This window comes from Nymphalis io, chromosome 15 (genome assembly GCF_905147045.1).
Source record: "Nymphalis io chromosome 15, ilAglIoxx1.1, whole genome shotgun sequence".
NCBI lineage: Eukaryota > Metazoa > Arthropoda > Insecta > Lepidoptera > Nymphalidae > Nymphalis > Nymphalis io.
The window spans coordinates 8959412-8980460 of record NC_065902.1 but is presented as its reverse complement, the minus strand read 5'-3'; the positions used below and the strand labels follow the sequence as shown (position 1 = coordinate 8980460).

General features: G+C 32.6%; 2 protein-coding genes across 3 annotated transcripts in view; both read left to right on the top strand.

The window, feature by feature from the left end:
• The window catches only part of LOC126773873 (larval cuticle protein LCP-17-like), a 48811-nt gene extending 33182 nt beyond the window's left edge, over positions 1–15629 (top strand). The window contains exons 1-4 of one of the 2 annotated variants that reach the window (XM_050495098.1): positions 13760–13819; positions 14134–14331; positions 14879–14983; positions 15495–15629. In XM_050495098.1, the coding sequence (XP_050351055.1) occupies positions 13817–13819; positions 14134–14331; positions 14879–14983; positions 15495–15599 (411 nt within the window). In that variant the 5' untranslated portion in view covers positions 13760–13816 and the 3' untranslated portion in view covers positions 15600–15629. Of the gene's footprint in view, positions 1–13759; positions 13820–14133; positions 14332–14878; positions 14984–15494 lie in introns of those variants that run through there. The other variant, XM_050495097.1, reaches the window with a different exon arrangement.
• Positions 15630–18705: 3076 nt separating this feature from the next.
• On the top strand, positions 18706–20367 carry LOC126773947 (larval cuticle protein LCP-17-like). The gene is made up of 4 exons (XM_050495208.1): positions 18706–18720; positions 18852–19049; positions 19651–19755; positions 20263–20367. Exons 1-4 carry the CDS (start codon positions 18706–18708, stop codon positions 20365–20367), a joined length of 423 nt encoding a protein of 140 aa, XP_050351165.1.
• The last annotated feature ends 682 nt before the right edge of the window (positions 20368–21049 follow it).

The following is a 21049-nucleotide window of genomic DNA, read 5'->3' as shown; positions in this document are numbered from 1 at the left end:
ATCCTCATGATGTCGTTCTTCATAGCCGAGCACAATTAAATGTTAACAAGTTAAGCGTATTAAAAATTGAACACAATCTTTGGTTAACATTCACGTAATCCAACGGCTACCTCACAATTAAAAAAAAACAACTTTAAACTTTTGTACAACGAATGTTCAATAATGCCATTATGTTCTCAATGATATCTTTTTTCTTTAAAGAAAATACTTTATTAGAAACAGGATATCATTATTGATATTAATAAATATAACACGAATGTTACAACTTAAAAATATTGCACGGAAAATTTTTAATATCCGAGGATGGCGACGGTGTTTAAAATAATATATGTGCTTGATATTTCGTACTAATACAAAGTTCATGAATTATTCGTTAAAATAAGCCGCTCTCTCTGCTAAGTGTGTTCGTAAATTGTCCTCAAGGGAGGTTTCGTAATATGTTCCATCTTATAAATATGTAAAAAATTCCGATTCCCCCCATTTCATGCCAAACCAATTACGTTCTGGTTTCCTTATGAAGTCTGTTCATGTTTTCTATTAAACCTCTTTCAGTTATCTATTTAATCACCATTTGATAAAAGGTGCTACTGATTGTTAATATTATTATGTCAATTTCCAAAGTCAGTTAGATAAATTAAGGAAATAGCAGTGCGATTCTGTCAGAACTCGCTTCAATATATATCTGACCCGTAAAATGGTACAACCGATATACGGTTACAAGATATTGATGCCCGTAACAGCCTGTGAATGTCCCACTGCTGGGCTAAAGGCCTCCTCTCCTCTTTTTGAGGAGAAGGTTTGGAGCTTATTCCACCACGCTGCTCCAATGCGGGTTGGTTGATGTTGATGCGTGTTTCTTTAAATGTCATATGTTTTATAGGTAATATTGCACATATGTCATTTTACGTTCGTATTTTGCGATGAGTTTCGTGTTTGCTGCTTCTTAAGTGTAAGAAGTTTTTTAAGTTTAAAAAATATGTAGATTACCAGTCTTACTATTTCATTACTTTAATCAATCATGTGCATTATATATATTTAGTAAAAAGTTTGGCCGGTCGTGACGTAGGACAGTGCAAAGTTCTTAGAAAAAATATTTCGTTCAGGAATAATATTTGGGATATTTCTATTTCAGTCTAAAGAGCCTCTTAGCAAGCTGATTCTAAGTAATCGAGGATTGGGTACTTAAGACATTGGAAGTGCTTTTAGCGTATTGCAATTTCCAACCTTTTTTTTTCCGTTATAAATAATCTCAATGATGTTTTGTTGTCAACTTACGTTTTTTATTATGGTTTTTCATTTTTTTTTACGTGAATCATCTATTTGTGTGCCTTAAGTTAAGACCTACTCGTATTCCGTTACGGCATACGGCATGGTCATCCCTGTAGCCGCTTCCTATTCCCTTATTTGTGCATGGCTCGTATTCTAATTAACATCTATATATTATAATATAATATAATAATATATTTCTTTTATTAACGAAAATCTTCGATTATATTTATTTCACTTCATATTCAATTAATTGTTTAGCTTTCATTATAAATTCTTTCAATAGCCATCAATTTTCCAAATCACTAACAGTAGTAATTTTGCAAACATACTGATGCCAATAAAATTATATTGTTACCGCTCCTTTAAATGTATGTAAAATATTTGGATTTCAGCAAAAATGAAAATAATTATTATCATATATTAGTGTATGTTATATAAGGCAAATTATTTTGTTAACGAAGGAGGACACTTAGAAATATTTTTTGCGAAAATTCAATTTTAAAAGCGGGTTATAAACAATTGGTCAACGTACCTTATAACTAAGTAATATATTGTTTTAACGTTACGCGGTCGAAGGCTCTGTTGTTGTGCTAATATTTTTTTATTTACACTAATTAATTACTAAAGTAGGATGAGACTAATAGGCTCGAAATATATCGATGACCCTTAAAAGAATTCCGAGTAGGAACCTTTTTCCGTACCTCAGAGACCACAGATGACTAAGTAAATGTTACAAACAGACACACGCACATATAATAAATTCATTTATAAAATATTTAACAAAATTTCATATATTGAACGTAAACACGGCCAACTTTCAGACTCCGATTTACTGATCCAATAAATTTTTAATGGTCAGTAGACATAAGTTAATCACGAGGTGAATGGACTGTAAACATAATATTATTAGGCTATTAATTTCACGCCATGAACCTAAGAAGTCACCACAGTACGCTAAGCACTTTCTATCGACGTATCACGGCGAGTGCTCAGAGGAATTATACTCTCGCGTTTGGGCTTTACTACCACTTACCTTCAGTTGGAATGAATCTTCATATAGCCTTCCCGGCATATATAAAAAAACACACACATTCTATTCCTAACAAAAATAAACCGCAGTGTTATCGTAACTGGGAGCCAATTATACTAATTTATAAGGGTTACGTTGTGTATGTGTTCCCGATTCTATTCCGATCGAACTTCGATCGAACCGCAACTAAATCGATGTGTTAGTAAAATTTGAAAATGATTATATTTCGATTTGATTGCGATAAAGTGAAAATTTATTAGTAGAATTCCCAATTTCAAGTCATGTTGCAAGACCCACTATGTAATTTTTGTAATAACCTCAAAATGTTGTTCTATAAACATAAAGGTCAAGTTATTGGCACATGAAGTTCTAATAATATATTTCATTCACACAATATGGTATTTTAATATTAGCTTTGTAAATATATATATTTATTGTGTTAATTTTTGTATCATCGAAAATAAAAATACATTGCATTAGAGCATACTAATATATACATACAAAATACATATAATACATACAAAATATCATTGTTAGTGTATTAAGGTCTCTATGACCAAGTTGGAGTTTGGTTCAACGTTTTAAAGCTGTCACCTTAAAGTGGCTTCCAATCCTTGTCTTCCTCCATATTTTATGGTCAATAAATCTAAGGAAAGTCACCAGAATGAAATAATGTAGGAGCAGAAACATTTTAGAAATACTAAGCATGTTTAAGAGAAGTGTAATCGAAGATACATATGTACGTAATTGGCCTCACCGATATTTTTTAAAGATTATCGTTCAATTATGGTTTTTTTATATATTTAGGCGGGCATGTCAATAAAGGGGCGGGCATAAAATGGACCACCTAAACGTAATTTATCACCTCCGACCATAAACATCGCCACTGCACCACTAACTTGGGAAACTAAGATATTATGTCCCTTGTGCCCGAAGTTCCACTGGCATCCCCCTTCCAACGGGAACACAATATAAAGTATTGCTGTTTGGCGATATAATATGTGAAGAGTTAGCGGTACCTACCCAGACCGGCTTGCACAAAGTCCTATCACTTAGTAGATATTAATCATTAGATTGGTAAATAACGATGCGGTTCTTTACAAAGGAAAAAGATAATATATCATCAGGATTCAGGCGAGAACAAGAGAATATTCAAGACATAATACATTTTTTTGTTACGATCCTTAATCACTTTAATTTGTTATTTATGCAAATTATATTAATGCAAAACACTTTCGTATGTATTATTATATTTATTTAACATAAAATCGCGTAACGACAATTTATTTAAATATAATTTTATAGTTCATTTTAATTTTTAAACCTGATATCATTAGGAGAAGCGCTCACGACTCCTATTCAGGGTTGTCAACGATTTTTGGAAAAGTTAACACATATTATTATTTTCCACGTTGATTCAACGAATATCCTCATGCATCCTTGCAAATTATTTAAGATCGTCTTAATTGTAGTTGATCTTAGTCGATTAATAATAGCAGGGTCGTCAACTAACATTTGTTTGTCCTTTGTAAAACTCTTATACATGTATAACAAAAAAATAATACGTTTATAATTTAGGAATGCTAAACGTTTGGACAATATCATTAAAAATAAAATTAAATACTAATATTGCTATATTTTATACGACCTGTGTATATATACACGTGACAACCCTAATCAAAACGAAAGTGTGTTTCTCAAGGTGACCTAGTAAACTAGGTAATTATTACCTGGCGGGTCACAGCGATCGTTCAAGAGCTATTATCATGTCAGATCCGGGGTCACAACAATAGCGTGACCATTTGACCATTGAAACACATAATCATTATGTCATATAATAACTATAATTTGTGTTATATATGATTCGTCTATGAAGCCGAAATTTAAGGAAATAAATTACTTATTCGTTATAATTGTTTGATTTTATTATAACCAATGTCGAATAAAATCACATACGGAAAACATCGCAATCGTGTTCTTGGATTCACTGATCTATAAAAAAAAAACTAAAACACAACACCTTATTATCGCTTCGTGATTACTATCTAAATGAAACGACTCGAACAATTTCCAAAGTTTAAACGATTACAAAATTATTTTGTTCGTTCTAAAATAGAATAAAAAAAATTAAAACTCAAGATAGGGGTTGGATTTTTTTTTGTTCCTAGAACCGCTCCACCGGTGAAGTTTCAACTTCTTAAAACACGAAACAAAGGGGAGGATAAAAACAATTTAATGCTTGGTATGAGCTCTAAATTGTTTTTATTGAAAATAGGCAGAAAAACTGTCCTATAGTCCATCTGATGGTAAGTGATCAGCCCCCATAGACATTGGCACAGTATAAAATAATATCAACCTCTTACATCGTCAATATACGCCAATAGCCTTGGGAACTAAACTTAATATAAAATAGGTCTGTAAGTGTAATCGTAATTAGTAGTTGTTTGTAGTGGGGCAAAAACTTAGATAAAGTTTAAGAGAAGTAAATCTAGGTACATATATGAAATAATAGGCTTAATACTTACTTTCTGGCTATCCTACCGGCTGTTCTATCACAGGTCTTGATCGTGGATCTGGTCTTGTCTAGTGGTAAAAAAGACTTCAATTCTTATTTTCAAATGAAATCTGCAACCGACACGCAAAGAAGCAGCATGGTAGAATTACCTTTATACCAGTTCCTTTAAATAAAAGGAGAATTTGCTCAGATGTGGCACATTATGGAAGTTTTACTTTATACATATATATTTTTTTTAATTTAATAGTGTAGGTAGGACGAGCATATGGGCAACCTGATGGTAAGTGATCACCGGTACACGGACACTGCTGTCTCGCTCTTTTTTTATAAATAGGAAGGCGGACGAGCATATGGGCCATCTGATGGTAAGTCACCAAACGCCCTTAGACATTGGCATTGTAAAAAATGTCAACAATCGCTTACATTTTCAATGCGCCACCAACCTTGGAAACTAAGATCTTATATCTCTTGTGCCGGTAATTACACTGGCTCACTCACCCTTCAAACCGAAACACAACAATACCAAGTATTAGTATATAAACAGTAGTAGTTTCGCGATATGATATCTGATGAGTGGGTGGTACCTACCCAGACGAGCTTGCACAAAGCCCTACCACCCGTAAAAATTATTCAAAAATCTTGTTTGTTCCGTATGTGTGTAATTATTTGAGCACTGCGCATTCTGATTTTTAATTTGAGTTTTTTTGTCTAATGGGAGCATGAGTGGTTTTTGATGTAATTTGCGCATGTTGCTATTAGAAATTGACTAAACTATATAATGTTAAACAAGAATGAATCAGTTTTCTTAACTTTAATGATATGCAATAACTAGTGATCGCATATTAGTTTACGAAATATTTCGTAATAAATATGCTAATTTTCAATCGATATGTTCTTAATAGCTTTTTGTCTGCGGTTTATTTCATTAATATTTAAAATTTGTTATTTATTTTTTTATTTACAATTGGAATGTAGACAATTGAATTTGATTATTATTGGCTATTTTGAGATATTATTTATGGGAAGATATTGGCTGTAAGAAATATTAACAATTCCTTACATTATCTTCTTCTTCTTCGAGTGCCACTCCGACTAGCGAAAGTTGGCAATCAGCTTTGAATACTCCTTCTTGTTCTTCTCGAGGCGAAAGAGTTCGGCAGCACTCGCGATTCCCATCCATTCTCGGATGTTGCACAGCCAAGACTTTTTTCTGCGCCCAACAGCTCTCCTTCCGGCAACTTTTCCCATCATAATCAGTTGCAAAAGTTCATATCTTTCATGCCTAAGCACGTGTCTGAGATATGCTACTTTTCTCTTTTTGACAGTCTCCAAAAGTTGCCGTTTTTGGCTGACGCGTCGCAGAACTTCCACGTTCAAGACCTTTTTAGTCCAACTAATGGCCAACATAAGACTATATGTCCACATCTCGAAGGCTTCTATACGTTTTTTGAGGTCTTCTTTAATTGTCCACGCCTCGCATCCGTAAAGAAGTATAGGTCAGATGTAACAATGTAGGAGTCGTATGCGCACAGGTATCTTAAGTCAGAGTACTTTTTTTTAATCCAATCAAATATAATATAATATTTGGATTTTCATTTTGTACATCCATATATAGTAGTTATGTATATGATAGAATGATGAAACATGGAAATTTTTGAATGAATGTTGAATTTATTTAATGCTTACAATATCGCGACAACTTTAAGAATCCGTGTTCATGTTTTGATCAATCCTTTTTGTAAGTTGATATAAATTTGACGTTATGTACATAACAACGAATGGATGTTCATACGGTTGTAATGCGCTACGTGTGTCTTATTATGTCTCGTTTATGGTTCTTGTTTCGCGTCTCATGATTCGTAATATAGCATTACGTTACATTAATTATTTTTGCTAATCGAACTGGCAGATTTTGTAACCATGCCCCTATGTTTCAGTCGCGTTAATTTGGATTACAAACACCTATTTCACACAGTTTGCCGCATTGATTTACGTTTATAGTTTGAACTCTTGATTTCATTCTAAGATACAATAGTTGAATTTCATTCTAAGATACCTATATCTTAGAATGAAATTATAGTCTTGGTAATAATGACTATCTAACGGAAAACTAGTTAAAAAAGTGGGCGTAGATATGACTATATGACGGCAGTACGGCATATGACGGCTTAGGTTTTGCTGTTGACGCATAGACGGTATGAAAAGAAACATTTCTTACAGAGATGTCGTCGTCGTTAATTCAATAAACCATCCGATATTACGTGAGTATATAGCTATTTATTTATTAAAAGATGTGTCATAAATATATAAAAGATTGATATGTCACGGTCTAATTGTATGCCAAGGATTATTATATTGATTTAATACGCATGAATTATTTTACTGTGTTATATGTAGCCTTCCAAATCTATATTCCACTTTACATATTTTTATTAAAATCCATTTAACTTATTAAATTAACGTATAAATTATAATTATGACTGTATATGTGTGGTACGTATGTTAAGTATTTGCGTGTGCTTTTGTTGTGTGAAAACAATGTTTATGATAATATAATAATAATATCCTGGGACATTTTTCACACACGGCCATCTGATCTCAAATTAAACTTGTACAGAGCTTGTACTATGGAAACCAGACAACTGATATACTACATACACTATTTTTCTTTTGTAAATACATACTTATATAGATAATTACACCCAGACTCAGGACAAACAGACATGTTCATGCACACAAATATCTGTCCTGGGTGGGAATCGAACCCACAACCTTCGGCGTGAAAGGCAAGCATCCACCAACCACGCCAACCGGCTCGTCAAATAATATAAGCTTACATAAGTAAATATACACCTATGACAAAAGCGTGAAAAAATACATGTAATTCAATTTATTTTCTAATAAATGATGAGGCGTTTTTTTAGTGCCCAACTGAAGAAACTACGTAACAAATATTCATAAAAGTTATACCAGAAGGTGCAACGTGTATAATATTATAATTTATTATATTACTAGCTTCGCTTCGCAAAATCATCAGCTTATAATTCAGACTATTGACGTGTCAAGCGTATTTGTGATCTTGTTTATTACATAACATTTGGGGACCGAGTCACCCTCGTCCGTTTGAGAATACCCTTATTTCGTAACCCCACATGTGGTCCCTGGGTGGTGCAAATCAGGTGAAAATCTAACTAGTGGTAGCCCTCAGCCCTGGTTAGTGACCACCCACCGGACAAAGCCATACCGCCAAGCAATGCTGTTGTGTTCCGGTACGATGTCCGATGACACCATTCCGAGAGTCGGGACAGAACAGTTCCGTCCCTGCATAAGATCGAAACAATGCATACTCGAATCGCCACTTCGGGAGACTCGCATCGCGGAGTGTAGCGAGATCCGAGGCACAGTACACCGCTGGCCGACCGCATTAGGCCGCATAGATTTGGGGCCCAAGTAGTGAGCTAGCCACTCACAAAAGGCAGCCCCACCAACTGTCGACAAATCCTGAGGTTGCGCCATCGCGCCTGTCGGCGACCAGATGAGAGGGCATCCTTCGCAGTCTCCAGCCTAGGCCCCCATCAGTGTGTGCGATATTCGTCGTGTGTATCATCGTGTCTTAGCATCATGGCGTCACGTTCTACTTCCGACTCTCTACCTTTATACTCTGCAACAAATGGTCAAGACACGAAAAAAGAGAAAAATTTCACAGCGGTTGCACTCCCTCTCACTTATAGTGCACCTCAGCAACATTAGAGGGTTGCACTCTAATATCGTGCCAGTCCACTACCACCTTGAGACTGAGAAACCCCACCTCTTGTTTCTTACGGAGACGCAGATTGGTTGTCCGTCCGACGTATCGTATCTTTCCTACCCAGGCTACATACCCTGGAGAACAATTTTCAATCACGAGCAGGCGTATGCGTTTACTTTGGACTTTGGTAACTACGGATAATGAAAAAATCCTGTATGCCTGTGTCTATCGATCGCACAGCGGGAATCAGGAGACAACAAGGCTCACAGAATACCTCAGTGAGGTGGCTGACATGGCTCAACAATTTTATACACAGCCCAATTAGTGTTTCTAGGGGATTTTAATGCCCACCACAAGGAGTGGCTATTTCCATATCAGGACACTGACCATGCTGAGTTAGAAACGGGAAGGCTAGCATTAGCGTTAGATCTTACCCAGCTGGTCCATATTGCTACACGGGTACCTGACGTTGACTCGCATAAAGCCTATTGCTTGGACCTTCAGCTGACAACTGATCCAGACCGTTACTCAGTGTCAATCTCTTCACCATTAGGTAAGTCTGACCACGGGCTGGTGAAATCTGTATTCACAGGTGCACTCTCTATCCCCCCACTCTCTCTTAATCCGATGGGACGGAAATCCGACACGACCGGAAAGAGATCAGGCGCAGGACCAACGGACTTACGTGCTTTCCGAGGTACGGGAGTGTACACACTTCCAACTTCCAGATTCCGGGCTCCTACTGAAAATTTATCTGACAGAAAAACCCACTAACTTTTTATTGGCCCGAACTGGGTATTGAACCCAAGACCTCCGGGTCTGCGCCCTTACATCAAGCCACTAGACCAACGAGGCAGTTAAAAGCCTAAAGCTTATAGGTACAAGAAGATGCAGCGCGTTTATATTATTGCCGTGACAAGTGTGAATTTAATTTTCTAGTTGTATAAGTATTGTACGTTCTCTATATCAAAACTAACACTTTTATTAATCAATTAAAGATTTTAAAATTTACGAGCTGCCCGTCGTGACTTCATACAGTAACAGCCTGTGAATGTTGGGACATTAGGAAGGAAGCCCACTGCAGGGCTAAGGTCTCCTCTCCCTTTTTCAGGAGAAGCTTTTGGAGCTTATTCCACCACGCTGCTCCAATGCGGGTTCGTACTGCGTACGTTCATACAATTTTAATATGTATTTATAAATAAAAACTATATACTTTATTAATAATAATAAAAAGCATTATTTTTTTTTATAACACAGAATCACTATAAGGTAATATTTGTTGTATACAATTATCCGATTTGTATAATATTTTATGACGATTAAATCTCGATGAATTAATTTAATTTAATACGTATCTAAATAATTTTAATATATTCTAATTTTAACATGTATTGTTAAAGTAAAAAAAAAAGTAAATGTCAAAATTGTCAGTCTCATTAGTAAAACGAATAGTGCCTTTGTAAGGATTTTATAGGAAAAATATTTCAATTCATTTTTTTGTTTGACCTTTTAGCCCAAAACCTGTCACCTTTTTTTTTAAAGAGCGAATAAATTACATCGTATTAAAAATATCTCGTTTACATTCATGCACAACGACGACTTGTTCAAATATTTTAACTTTTTTAGGTTTTATAATATAAGGTTTGTTGTTACAATAGCAAGCAATACTATATGTAATTGTTTAAACACTATTCTATTTCATTCATTAGCTCCATAATCAGCTTCTAAATGTCCACTAAAGAACATAGTCTCCCCTAATTTGCACCTCTTCGAACGGTCCTGTGCCGTCTGCATCGGTTGCCTGCCGTCTTTTTTGTGTCGTCAAGACGACTGATCGACGACAGATCTCTTTTTTCCGAGTCTTATACTACATATTGTTTATCACTAGTATTTTCTTACCTAACCTTTTGTAAGTTAGTGTATTTTTACATTTACATTATATAGTAATCGCTGCCAATTGTGTGTTTTTTTTAATATGTAATGACTAACAACTAGGATAGGACACGGATACATACCAACGTAATAAATAAATAAATTAACACTAATAGAAAACAAACGTTAAGAATATAGATATTCCGATTGTATCAGGATTGAGTATCCCATTTTGTTTTTATTTCCGTTATTAATAGACACGTAAAGCCTTAAAGAAATACTAATAAAATTTTAAATTTTTAGAAATAATATACTTATAAATTTTTTTATTTTACCGCTCAATCTCAAGAGTTTTTTTCGTGATATTATCGGGACGAGATAATGTGAACGGGTTTTAGCCTCTCGAAATCGTCTGCTGCTCTGTAATGTTTAATCGTAAAACGATATAAAAAGCGTTAACAGGTTGGCCTTATGTTTTTACTATCAAATTAAACATAATTAATATTTAATTTATAATAGTATTTTTGGATAAACATTTTTTATAGTACATTTTATGATGTCTAAGGAAATAAAAATATATATGGAATATATTTTTTGTCGGTTACCATTTTATATAAACAACTAAATATCTATCGTTATACGACAAAAGAATGGTAAATATTGTACTTTAACTAACATGCTCATTTTTCTTTTTTTAACTTCTTTCTTTTTCTTTTTATAAACTGGTAGCTTAAAAGATTGCTTTATAACAAAATTAAAAAACATTAATTAATACCATTAATTTTTAATGATGTTTGTATTTTTTGTGTATTCTATTGCATTCTTCCAATAAATAACAAGTTTTTTTGGCAATAAAATATTTTTAAAATTTTAATACCTCACAAGAAAACGTATAGAAAAAATCTTATAACTAATTAATGTGTACTACAAGGGTAGGTCTAACAGATAACAAAATTAATTAGCCATTTCTTCCAAACAATCTAATTAATATGGGAAAAAATACGCAAATTAATATTCATCATATCAATACAAAAAACCTTCGATTACTAAGTATTAGATACTATGAGGTATAATAAAATTCATTTATTATATAATACTTGTCTAGAATTTTGAGAATGTGTTTTCGAGATACTAACTAAGCTCAAACTAATGATTTTGGTCACTACAGTTGTTTAAGCAATAAATTATATTGTATCTCTAATTGCATATTAAATGTGGGAAGATAAGGATTATGTAATATGATTTAACAGTAATTGTCTAGTATTGTACGTTTGACAAACCCATTTTATATAGCATTTAATAATATTTTGTTTATATATTGATAACCTATATATTATATATAAATTTCGAATCGAATAAGTGTGGAATATAAAAAAAAATCACACGTCTTACTTTAGCGTAGTTACTTACTTAAGTGTATTTATTATATAAAATGAAGTTTTAATGAAGCATGTAAAAATCATTTAATATATCGAAGCTTGGAGTTTATTGGACCCATCTGCTCCAACGCGAGGTGGCGAGATAGAAATGTGAGAAATTAAAAAATAAATTAATTTACAAAATTGCTTGTTTACTGTCATACATGAATTAGTTTTAAGTGGAAACTTGATTGGTGTGTGATCGAGTTAATTTGTTGTATTTTACATGTGGTGTATACTGTTTGTTTCCCAAATATAATAAAAAATAAAATAAAATAAAACGAATAAATGTTCATTAGATATCATTACATGGAAACTTATATAAAGTTTCCATACGCTGATTTAATTCACTACCGAGCACTTAATTTCCTAACATTTTAAACGCGAAAGGGAATATATTTATTGATTTGTTCGTTTCTTTGTTACCTTTTCCCGTTTTAACTACTCAACTGATAATGAAATTGACACGTTGTCAGAATTTTTTTTTAATGACGTTTATATTTTTTTGTGTATTCTACTGCATTCTTCCAATAAATAACAAGATTTTTTGGCAATAAAATATTTTTATAATTTTAATACAAAATCTTATTATATTATCATAATCCAACTCTCTCCTTAACTCAAATTAAACTCAGTGCTTCTTCCCAGGGTTTAATTCAGCAATTAATTTATTGATTTCACAATAAATAAAGCATATATAATTGGTTATTTTATACATAGTCAATGCGCCGCCTTGCTATCTAAAATGTTAAATTCCTTGTGTCTGTTACACTGGGTCACTCACTTTAGAGTAGTAATTAAGTTTTATGCAACACCAAACATCTACATACAAATAAGATTTGTAAAGTTCGTTCGTCGATATGAATTAATCAATATATTGTATGTGTAAAGAGTATAAAGGTCAGAGCCTTCGAATGTTTATAATCGTTATTTATTTTCTATGCACACATACACACATAATACTGGATACAGGATAATTTGACCCTGAACAACTAAATAAAACCAGAGCTTCACGCTTACCTAATCGTTTTGCATAAATTTAGGCAAATATCACATTCTGATATAATAATACTACTTAAAATGACAAAGACTATAAAAGATGAACTATTTTATTTTATATAATAGTTTGATACCTAATTTTATTCGAGCACAGATAATGATTTATTTTTAAATATTGAAGTACGATATATTTATAGTGGAAAATTTTTGATAGCCATTGAGAATATAATTTTAAGGTCGAACTAGAGTGCGCAGCACATATTATAGTAATGTCCTACGGACCAATTTCAGCCACGGCAGCATATCTCAAGATAGATTAGGCAACTGCGCTGGTTATATTATGTTTGTTTTATATTTTTAGTCATTTTAAATATCTCAAAAAACATATCACATTTCGTATTTATTAATAACGGGTATAATTTAAAAATAAATTAAATATATGTATACTTTTTCTCAAAAAGCCGAGATGGCCCTGTGGTAAGAACGCGTGAATCTTAACCGATGATCGTGGGTTCAAACCCGGGCAAGCACCACTGAATTTTCATGTGCTTAATTTGTGATTATAATTCATCTCGTGCTTTACGGTGAAGGAAAACATCGTGAGGAAACCTGCATGTGTCTAATTTCACTGAAGTTCTGCCACATGTGAATTCTACCAACCCGCATTGGAGCAGCGTGGTGGAATAAGCTCCAAACCTTCTCCTCAAAAAGAGGAGAGGAGGCCTTTAGCCCAGCAGTGGGACATTCACAGGCTGTTACGGATTACGGATACTTTTTCTATCTACTAATAGGCATTAAAGTTAAATGAATAATGCTTTCATTTTAATATTCCTTGAACATGTACGTTCAAGTTCAAAACAAGAAGATAGTGAATTCGCATCTTGATTCCGAACGTTACCTATATAAAGCCGCCGCCGAAATTTTTTAGTCAGACTGTCAATCAGGCCCGATAACCCACTTACAAAATGGTAAGAGCTTTAATTTGTCTTAGATATTAAGTTATTTAATACAATTTTATGATAACTAAATGATTATAATTGTCTTCAAACTTATTAAATTCAATGAAATGAATATTACATTTATATTTTATATTTTGTCATAAATTGTTTGATTAATTTAATTTCCATAATGACCACATGGCATGGTGGCAAGTATGTTGGCAGCTTTTCCTGATCTTATTTAGTTAAATATTAGTGGCGGAGTAGCTCTATTAATTATTGACAGAGTCGATCAAAATTTTATATTTAAGTAATACTTATTTTTACTATTTAACTCGTTTCAGAAATTCCTAGTTGTCCTCGCCGTCGCCGTGGCCTGCGCCGCCGCTGACGTTTCCCACGTCGTCAGATCTGACGAATCTCAAGCCCCTATCGTAAGATCCAATTACGAAATCCATCCCGAGGGTCACTTCGAGTACGCTCAAGAAACCGGCAATGGCATCGTCTCCCAAGCTCAGGGTGTCGTGAAGAACCCAAACTCTGTAAGTGCAAACTATAAAAATGTATAAATTCATCCGGTGAAAATTTCTCTATAATAGTATTTAAAATTTAAAAGGAAACTAGTAGATTTTCGAGTAATCACTTAAAAAAACTAACAAATATTTTACAAATTGCATTTGAAGCTCATACGCTGTAATTTCGATGTCAAAAGGGTCTTTATGCGTAATTCACAATTGATTAAATTAAATTGAAATCTTCAAAGAGTTATTTTAATGATTCAAATCTTGTTTCGGGGGAGAGGCTAAAAGCTAGCTAATTATTCATCAAATTAACCATAAATTTCACTTTGTTACAAGCAGGTATTACGAAAACTAATACATGAAATATCGATTAAAACAATGTTTATTATAAAGCGACATATTCTGTCAATTATTAAATATCTAGTCGAGAACTAAATATTTAATACTGGTTTAAATTAAAGGAAAATAATTAATAAAGGTAATTTTTTAACGGAGCTGCTTTGTATAATATTTACTACGCTGATGCACACATAAAGATACAATTAATGATTATATCATTTTGTTTTAGGAAAACGCCGCTCTTGAAGTTAAGGGTTCCGTCCGATACAACGCCCCTGATGGCACTCCCGTCAACTTAGAGTACATCTCCGACGAAAATGGATACAGGCCCACTGTAAGTACCTTAATATGGATCAATAAATATTGCATTCGGTCATTTAGAGGTAACTTTTAATTAGTCTTCTATTATATTATTAAAAAAGTAGAATCCTAAGACCGTACATTGACAAATTTTATTAAAAAAACGAGCGTAAACAAAAAGAGTACAGAGAGTAACAGAAAGTGAAATTGTTTTTTTAAATTATATTGTCATCAAATTGACATTCATACAGACGTAGTTGCGGGGACCAGCTATATACTTATACAGTAAACCTTGATCTTTCAATCATTGTTAGATTTGTATATCATAAAATCGAACATTATTCAAACGTCTGAAGTAAACAACTGGATTTTGGGTTCCAATTTTAAATAATATTTTGGATTATCTGATATTTTTTTGTATATTTTACGAAAATTGTTGTGTCGAAAATTTTTCTTTTGTAATTTTCATTCATCTTTTTCATTATTTCATTTAATTATTTTCAATATTATTATATATTTTTGATTATTTCATTTCTGTTTCACAGGGCAGCCACATTCCCGTCTCGCCACCAATCCCAGAGCTGATCCTCCGCAGTCTCCAATACATCGCCGACCACCCAGCCCCAGTCGTCACCAGGAAAACCGTCTAAGCTAACCACCATGACCTTACTACGATCACTGCTTTATAGATAGTTTGTTGGACAACATGATTTCAACTCATGTTTTTGTTTGTTTTTGTTTCTAGTATCGTAGAATGTAAGAAAAGATTTGATAATATAGTGTAATAAAAAAATTGTCTTATCTTTATTATAATACCTGGCAAGAACATTTTTAGGTCAGTAAGGCATATATTGCGAACTCAATATATTATTTAACATTTACATTATATACATTATAGATATAGAAATAAATACGAATATTTATTAAAGTAACAGAAGCCAAAACAACAGTTTTCAGATTTTTTGTCTGTCACGCATATACATCGGTGTAGCGTACATCCGAATGCTCCATGAGAACAATTGGACCGTGTTGTGAAGAATTAAATTTTATTTAAATAAAATGTGATTAAGATTTAAAGATCAACTTGATATAGTAAAAAAAATGAAATTTCTTAATAATAATTTGCGTTACAATTTTATTATTAACAGGGTTATTGTTAGTATCACATTGGTATTCATTTCATTCACTTTTCATTTAGTTACAAAGTTTCTGCTACCTTCTTGAAGTTTCCTTTTTTCATTTATAAATTACACAATTACATGAACAAATTTACACTCTTTGTCTGTAAAATTAGTCTAGTTCAATAGATCTAATTAAAGTTTTAGTCGTAAATCGAACGTAGTATCCGTAGAGGTAAGGTCATTCGAGCGAAGTAAAAATACTTTGCAGTCACAACGCTTGGAATCTTCAAAGTTACTCGTAGTAGCAATAACATGAATGGACATAAAACTCGTGTTTTAGTTAACCTACAAGAACGTATTAACATAATTACGAAATTCATACTTGACGTTGACTAAAAATATTTGATTAAACCTTTTCATTTCATAAGTATTTGTGTGATAGGAATCAGTAAGAACATCCATGAATGACATTTCGTCATTTATTTTATAGTTACAAGACAGTTTATTATTACTGGTGGTAGAGCTTTGTGCAAGCTCCTCTGGGTAGGTACCACCCACTTATCAGATGTTCTACCGCAAAACAGCAGTACTTAATATTGTTGTGTTCCGGTTTGAAGGGTGAGTGAGCCAGTGCAATTACAGACACAAGGGACATAAAATCTTAGTTCCCAAGGTTGGTGGCGCATAGGATATGTAAGCGATGGTTGACATTTCTTAAAATGACAATGTCTAAGAGCGTTGGTGACCACTTACCATCAGGTGGCCCATATGCTCGTCCGTCTTCCTATTCTATAAAAAAAGTGCACTTTTTATGTACTTATTAAGATTTTTTACTAGAAGAAAATATTTTTTTCAATAATACAAATTTTCTCGCCTTGTATTTAATCGTTTATCGTGACCTAAAACATTCTTGGCATAAGTTATTAATGAAGTTTTCCTGGTGGTGGCCATTATATACACTATTACAGTACAAGACAGATAAAGACAGTCTTAAATTCGTATAAGATAAAGAATTAATCCCAAGTTATTATATATATAGTATAGTTATATGTATATAATGGTCGTTATCCTAATTTTATTTTAAGTTTTTTGCGAAAATTGATGAATATTGAGCTGCAAGATTATATTTTTATCATACATTTATATTTGTAATATATATAAATTAATGTGAATCGTATTAAAACATTCTAATACGTTTTGGTTATGAAACGATATCCATAGGAATTCTCATGCATGTTTTGGTACAAATGATTATTATGTTAATATTTAAAGGAATGCGCCATTAATATGCAAACTTAATATAAAGTGTCATTCGAAAGACCTTTACGAGATGTTCTAAGCTATTATATGTATATGTATGTATTTTCTCACGAACCATGTGATCAGTGTTTAATATTAATTACGTTACGTTACAATAAATGGTGTTGTTGTTGTTTTTTGTACAATAAATTTCACATTGTGTGTTATAACAATAACCTGTAATTGCTTGTGAATTTGTTGGTGAGCACGCGAAAAGAAAACTTAATTTAAATTTAGTTTTATTAAGTTTTGCTAGAGCTGAAGTAGATAGATTTCACTGAATTAAATATATATCAATCCCGATTCCTGTCTGCACCGAAGAGCTTATCACAATTTGTTCCTTCAAACGAGGTGTGAAGAGGCATCTTGCGGGCCGGCAAGGCGAAGGCGGCTAGTGCAGAACGTTTTTTCCGTATTGGCCGTCGTCGCGTTTGGACTCTACTACCACTTACCATCAGGTGGAGTAGAGTCATTTGCCCTCCCGGCGAATATAAAAAAAAAATACAATTTGTTGAAACCTGCACGACTCGAAAGGAACCATTGGTCGTGCCCCTGTTGTTAAAATCGAAACGATTTTCTATTGGGTAGCAGATCTAGAAACTGTTTTTAGAAAGCCAATTAGTTTACTCCATGTTTTTAAGTCCTTTGTTTTTACACAGCGCTGTATGTATTATCGTGCTATTGTTCCGTCTTCGATATATTTACTATAAATTTATATTGTGTGCAATTCAACAAATACCGGTTGTTAGTTAAAACTGTTTAAATTCTTAATTGTTTTATTTTTTCATTTCTTCACAAAGCCTCAAATAGCAAATTGATAATGTGACGCCAACGTATCTCACACATATTACCTTAAATTTTAAAGAAAAAAAAATATTAATACATATCTTTGAATTATTGTATTTTATTGTAATGTCAGTGAATTTAGGATATTTAGAAATTGAAGACATTAAATTTCTGCTTCATTATTAAATACCGCGTATCATTGTTTAAAAAATATTAATAAATGTTATTAAGTATAGAGCGGAATTGAACAGGTACGACAAGATTATACGAAACAAGAAGATAATGAATTCGCATCTTGATTCCGAACATTACCTATATAAAGTCGCAGCCAAAATATTTTAGTCAGACTGTCAATCAGGCCCGATAACCCACTTACAAAATGGTAAGAGCTTTAATTTGTCTCAGATATTAAGTTATTTAATACAATTTTATGATAACTAAATAATTATAATTGTCTTTAAACTTATTAAATTCAATGAAATGAATATTACATTTATATTTTATATTTTGTCATAAATTGTTTGATTAATTTAATTTCCATAATGACCACATGGCATGGTGGCAAGTATGTTGGCAGCTTTTCCTGATCTTATTTAGTTAAATATTAGTGGCGGAGAAGTTCTATAAATTATTGACAGAGTCGATCAAAATTTTATATTTAAGTAATACTTATTTTTACTATTAAACTCGTTTCAGAAATTAATAGTTGTCCTCGCCGTCGCCGTGGCCTGCGCCGCTGCTGACGTTTCCCACGTCGTCAGATCTGACGAATCTCAAGCCCCTATCGTAAGATCCAATTACGAAATCCATCCCGAGGGTCACTTCGAGTACGCTCAAGAAACCGGCAATGGCATCGTCTCCCAAGCTCAGGGTGTCGTGAAGAACCCAAACTCTGTAAGTGCAAACTATAAAAATGTATAAATTCATCCGGTGAAAATTTTTCTATAATAGTATTTAAAATTTAAAAGGAAACTAGTAGATTTTCGAGTAATAAATCACTTAAAAAAACTATCAAATATTTTACAAATTGCATTTGAAGCTCATACGCTATAATTTCGATGTCAAAAGGGTCTCTATGCGTAATTCACAATTGATTAAATTAAATTGAAAGCTTCAAAGAGTTATTTTAATGATTCAATTCTTGTTTCGGGGGAGAGGCTGAAAGCTAGCAAATTATTCATTAAATTAACAATAAATTTCACTTTGTTACAAGCAGGTATTGCGAAAACTAATAAATGAAATATCGATTAAAACTTTTTATTATTTTCTTAAATTAATTCATTTAACTTTTAACTTTCTATTTATTCATTATAAAGCGACATATTCTCTCAATTATTAAATATCTAATCAAGAACTAAATATTTAATACTGGCTTAAATTAAAGGAAAATAATTAATAAAGGTAATTTCTTAACGGAGCTGCTTTGTACATATAACGTTTAATACGCTGATTCACACATAAAGATACAATTAATGATTATATCATTTTGTTTTAGGAAAACGCCGCTCTTGAAGTTAAGGGTTCCGTCCGATACAACGCCCCTGATGGCACTCCCGTCAACTTAGAGTACATCTCCGACGAAAATGGATACAGGCCCACTGTAAGTACCTTAATATGGATCAATAAATATTGCATTCGGTCATTTAGAGGTAACTTTTAGTCTTCTATTATATTATTAAAAAAGTAGAATCCTAAGACCGTACATTGACAAATTTTATTAAAAAAACGAGCGTAAACAAAAAGAGTACAGAGAGTAACAGAAAGTGAAATTGTTTTTTTAAATTATATTGTCATCAAATTGACATTCATACAGACGTAGTTGCGGGGACCAGCTATATACTTATACAGTAAACCTTGATCTTTAAATCATTGTTAGATTTGTATATCATAAAATCGAACATTATTCAAACGTCTGAAGTAAACAACTGGATTTTGGGTTCCAATTTTAAGTAATATTTTGGATTATCTGATATTTTTTTGTATATTTTACGAAAATTGTTGTGTCGAAAAATTTTCGTCTGTAATTTTCATTCATCTTGTTCATTAACTCATTTAATTATTTTCAATATTATTATATATTTCTGATTATTTCATTTCTGTTTCACAGGGCAGCCACATTCCCGTCTCGCCACCAATCCCAGAGCTGATCCTCCGCAGTCTCCAATACATCGCCGACCACCCAGCCCCAGTCGTCACCAGGAAAACCGTTTAAGCTAACCACCATGACCTTACTACGATCACTGCTAGTTTGTTGGACAACATGATTTCAACTCAAAAGAAAAAGAAAAGATTTGATAATATATGTGTGATAAAAAAGTTTGTCTTATTATTATTATAATACCTGATAATAACATTTTTAGGTCAGTAAGGCATATATTGCGAACTCAATATGTTATTTAACATCTATATACATATAATAAAATTTTAACAAGCGAATGTCTATACTTTATAGATATAGAAATAAATACGAATATTTATTAAAGCAACAGAAGCCAAAATAACAGTTTTCAGTTTTTTTGTCTGTCTGACTGTAAATTTGTAGCCGCATCACGCAAATACATCGGTGTAGCGTACATCCGAATGCTCCATGAGAACAATTGGACCGTGTTGTGAAAAAATTAAATTTTATTTAAATAAAATGTGATCAAGATTTAGAGATCAACTTAATGTAGTAAAAAAATGAAATTTCTTGATAATAATTTGCGTGACAATTTTATTATTAACAGGGTTTATTGTTACTATCACATTGGTATTCATTTCATTCACTTTTCATTTAATTACAAAGTTCCTGCTACCTTCTTAAAGTTTCCTTTTTTCATTTATAAATTACACAATTACATGAACAAATTTACACTCTTTGTCTGTAAAATTAGTCTAGTTCAATAGATCTAATT

Excerpts from the sequence above, each read along its gene's own strand:
- LOC126773947 (XM_050495208.1), top strand. Across the intron at positions 19,050-19,650 it reads TCGTGAAGAACCCAAACTCT|GAAAACGCCGCTCTTGAAGT; the intron begins GTAAGTGCAAAC and ends ATTTTGTTTTAG. Across the intron at positions 19,756-20,262 it reads AAAATGGATACAGGCCCACT|GGCAGCCACATTCCCGTCTC; the intron begins GTAAGTACCTTA and ends TCTGTTTCACAG.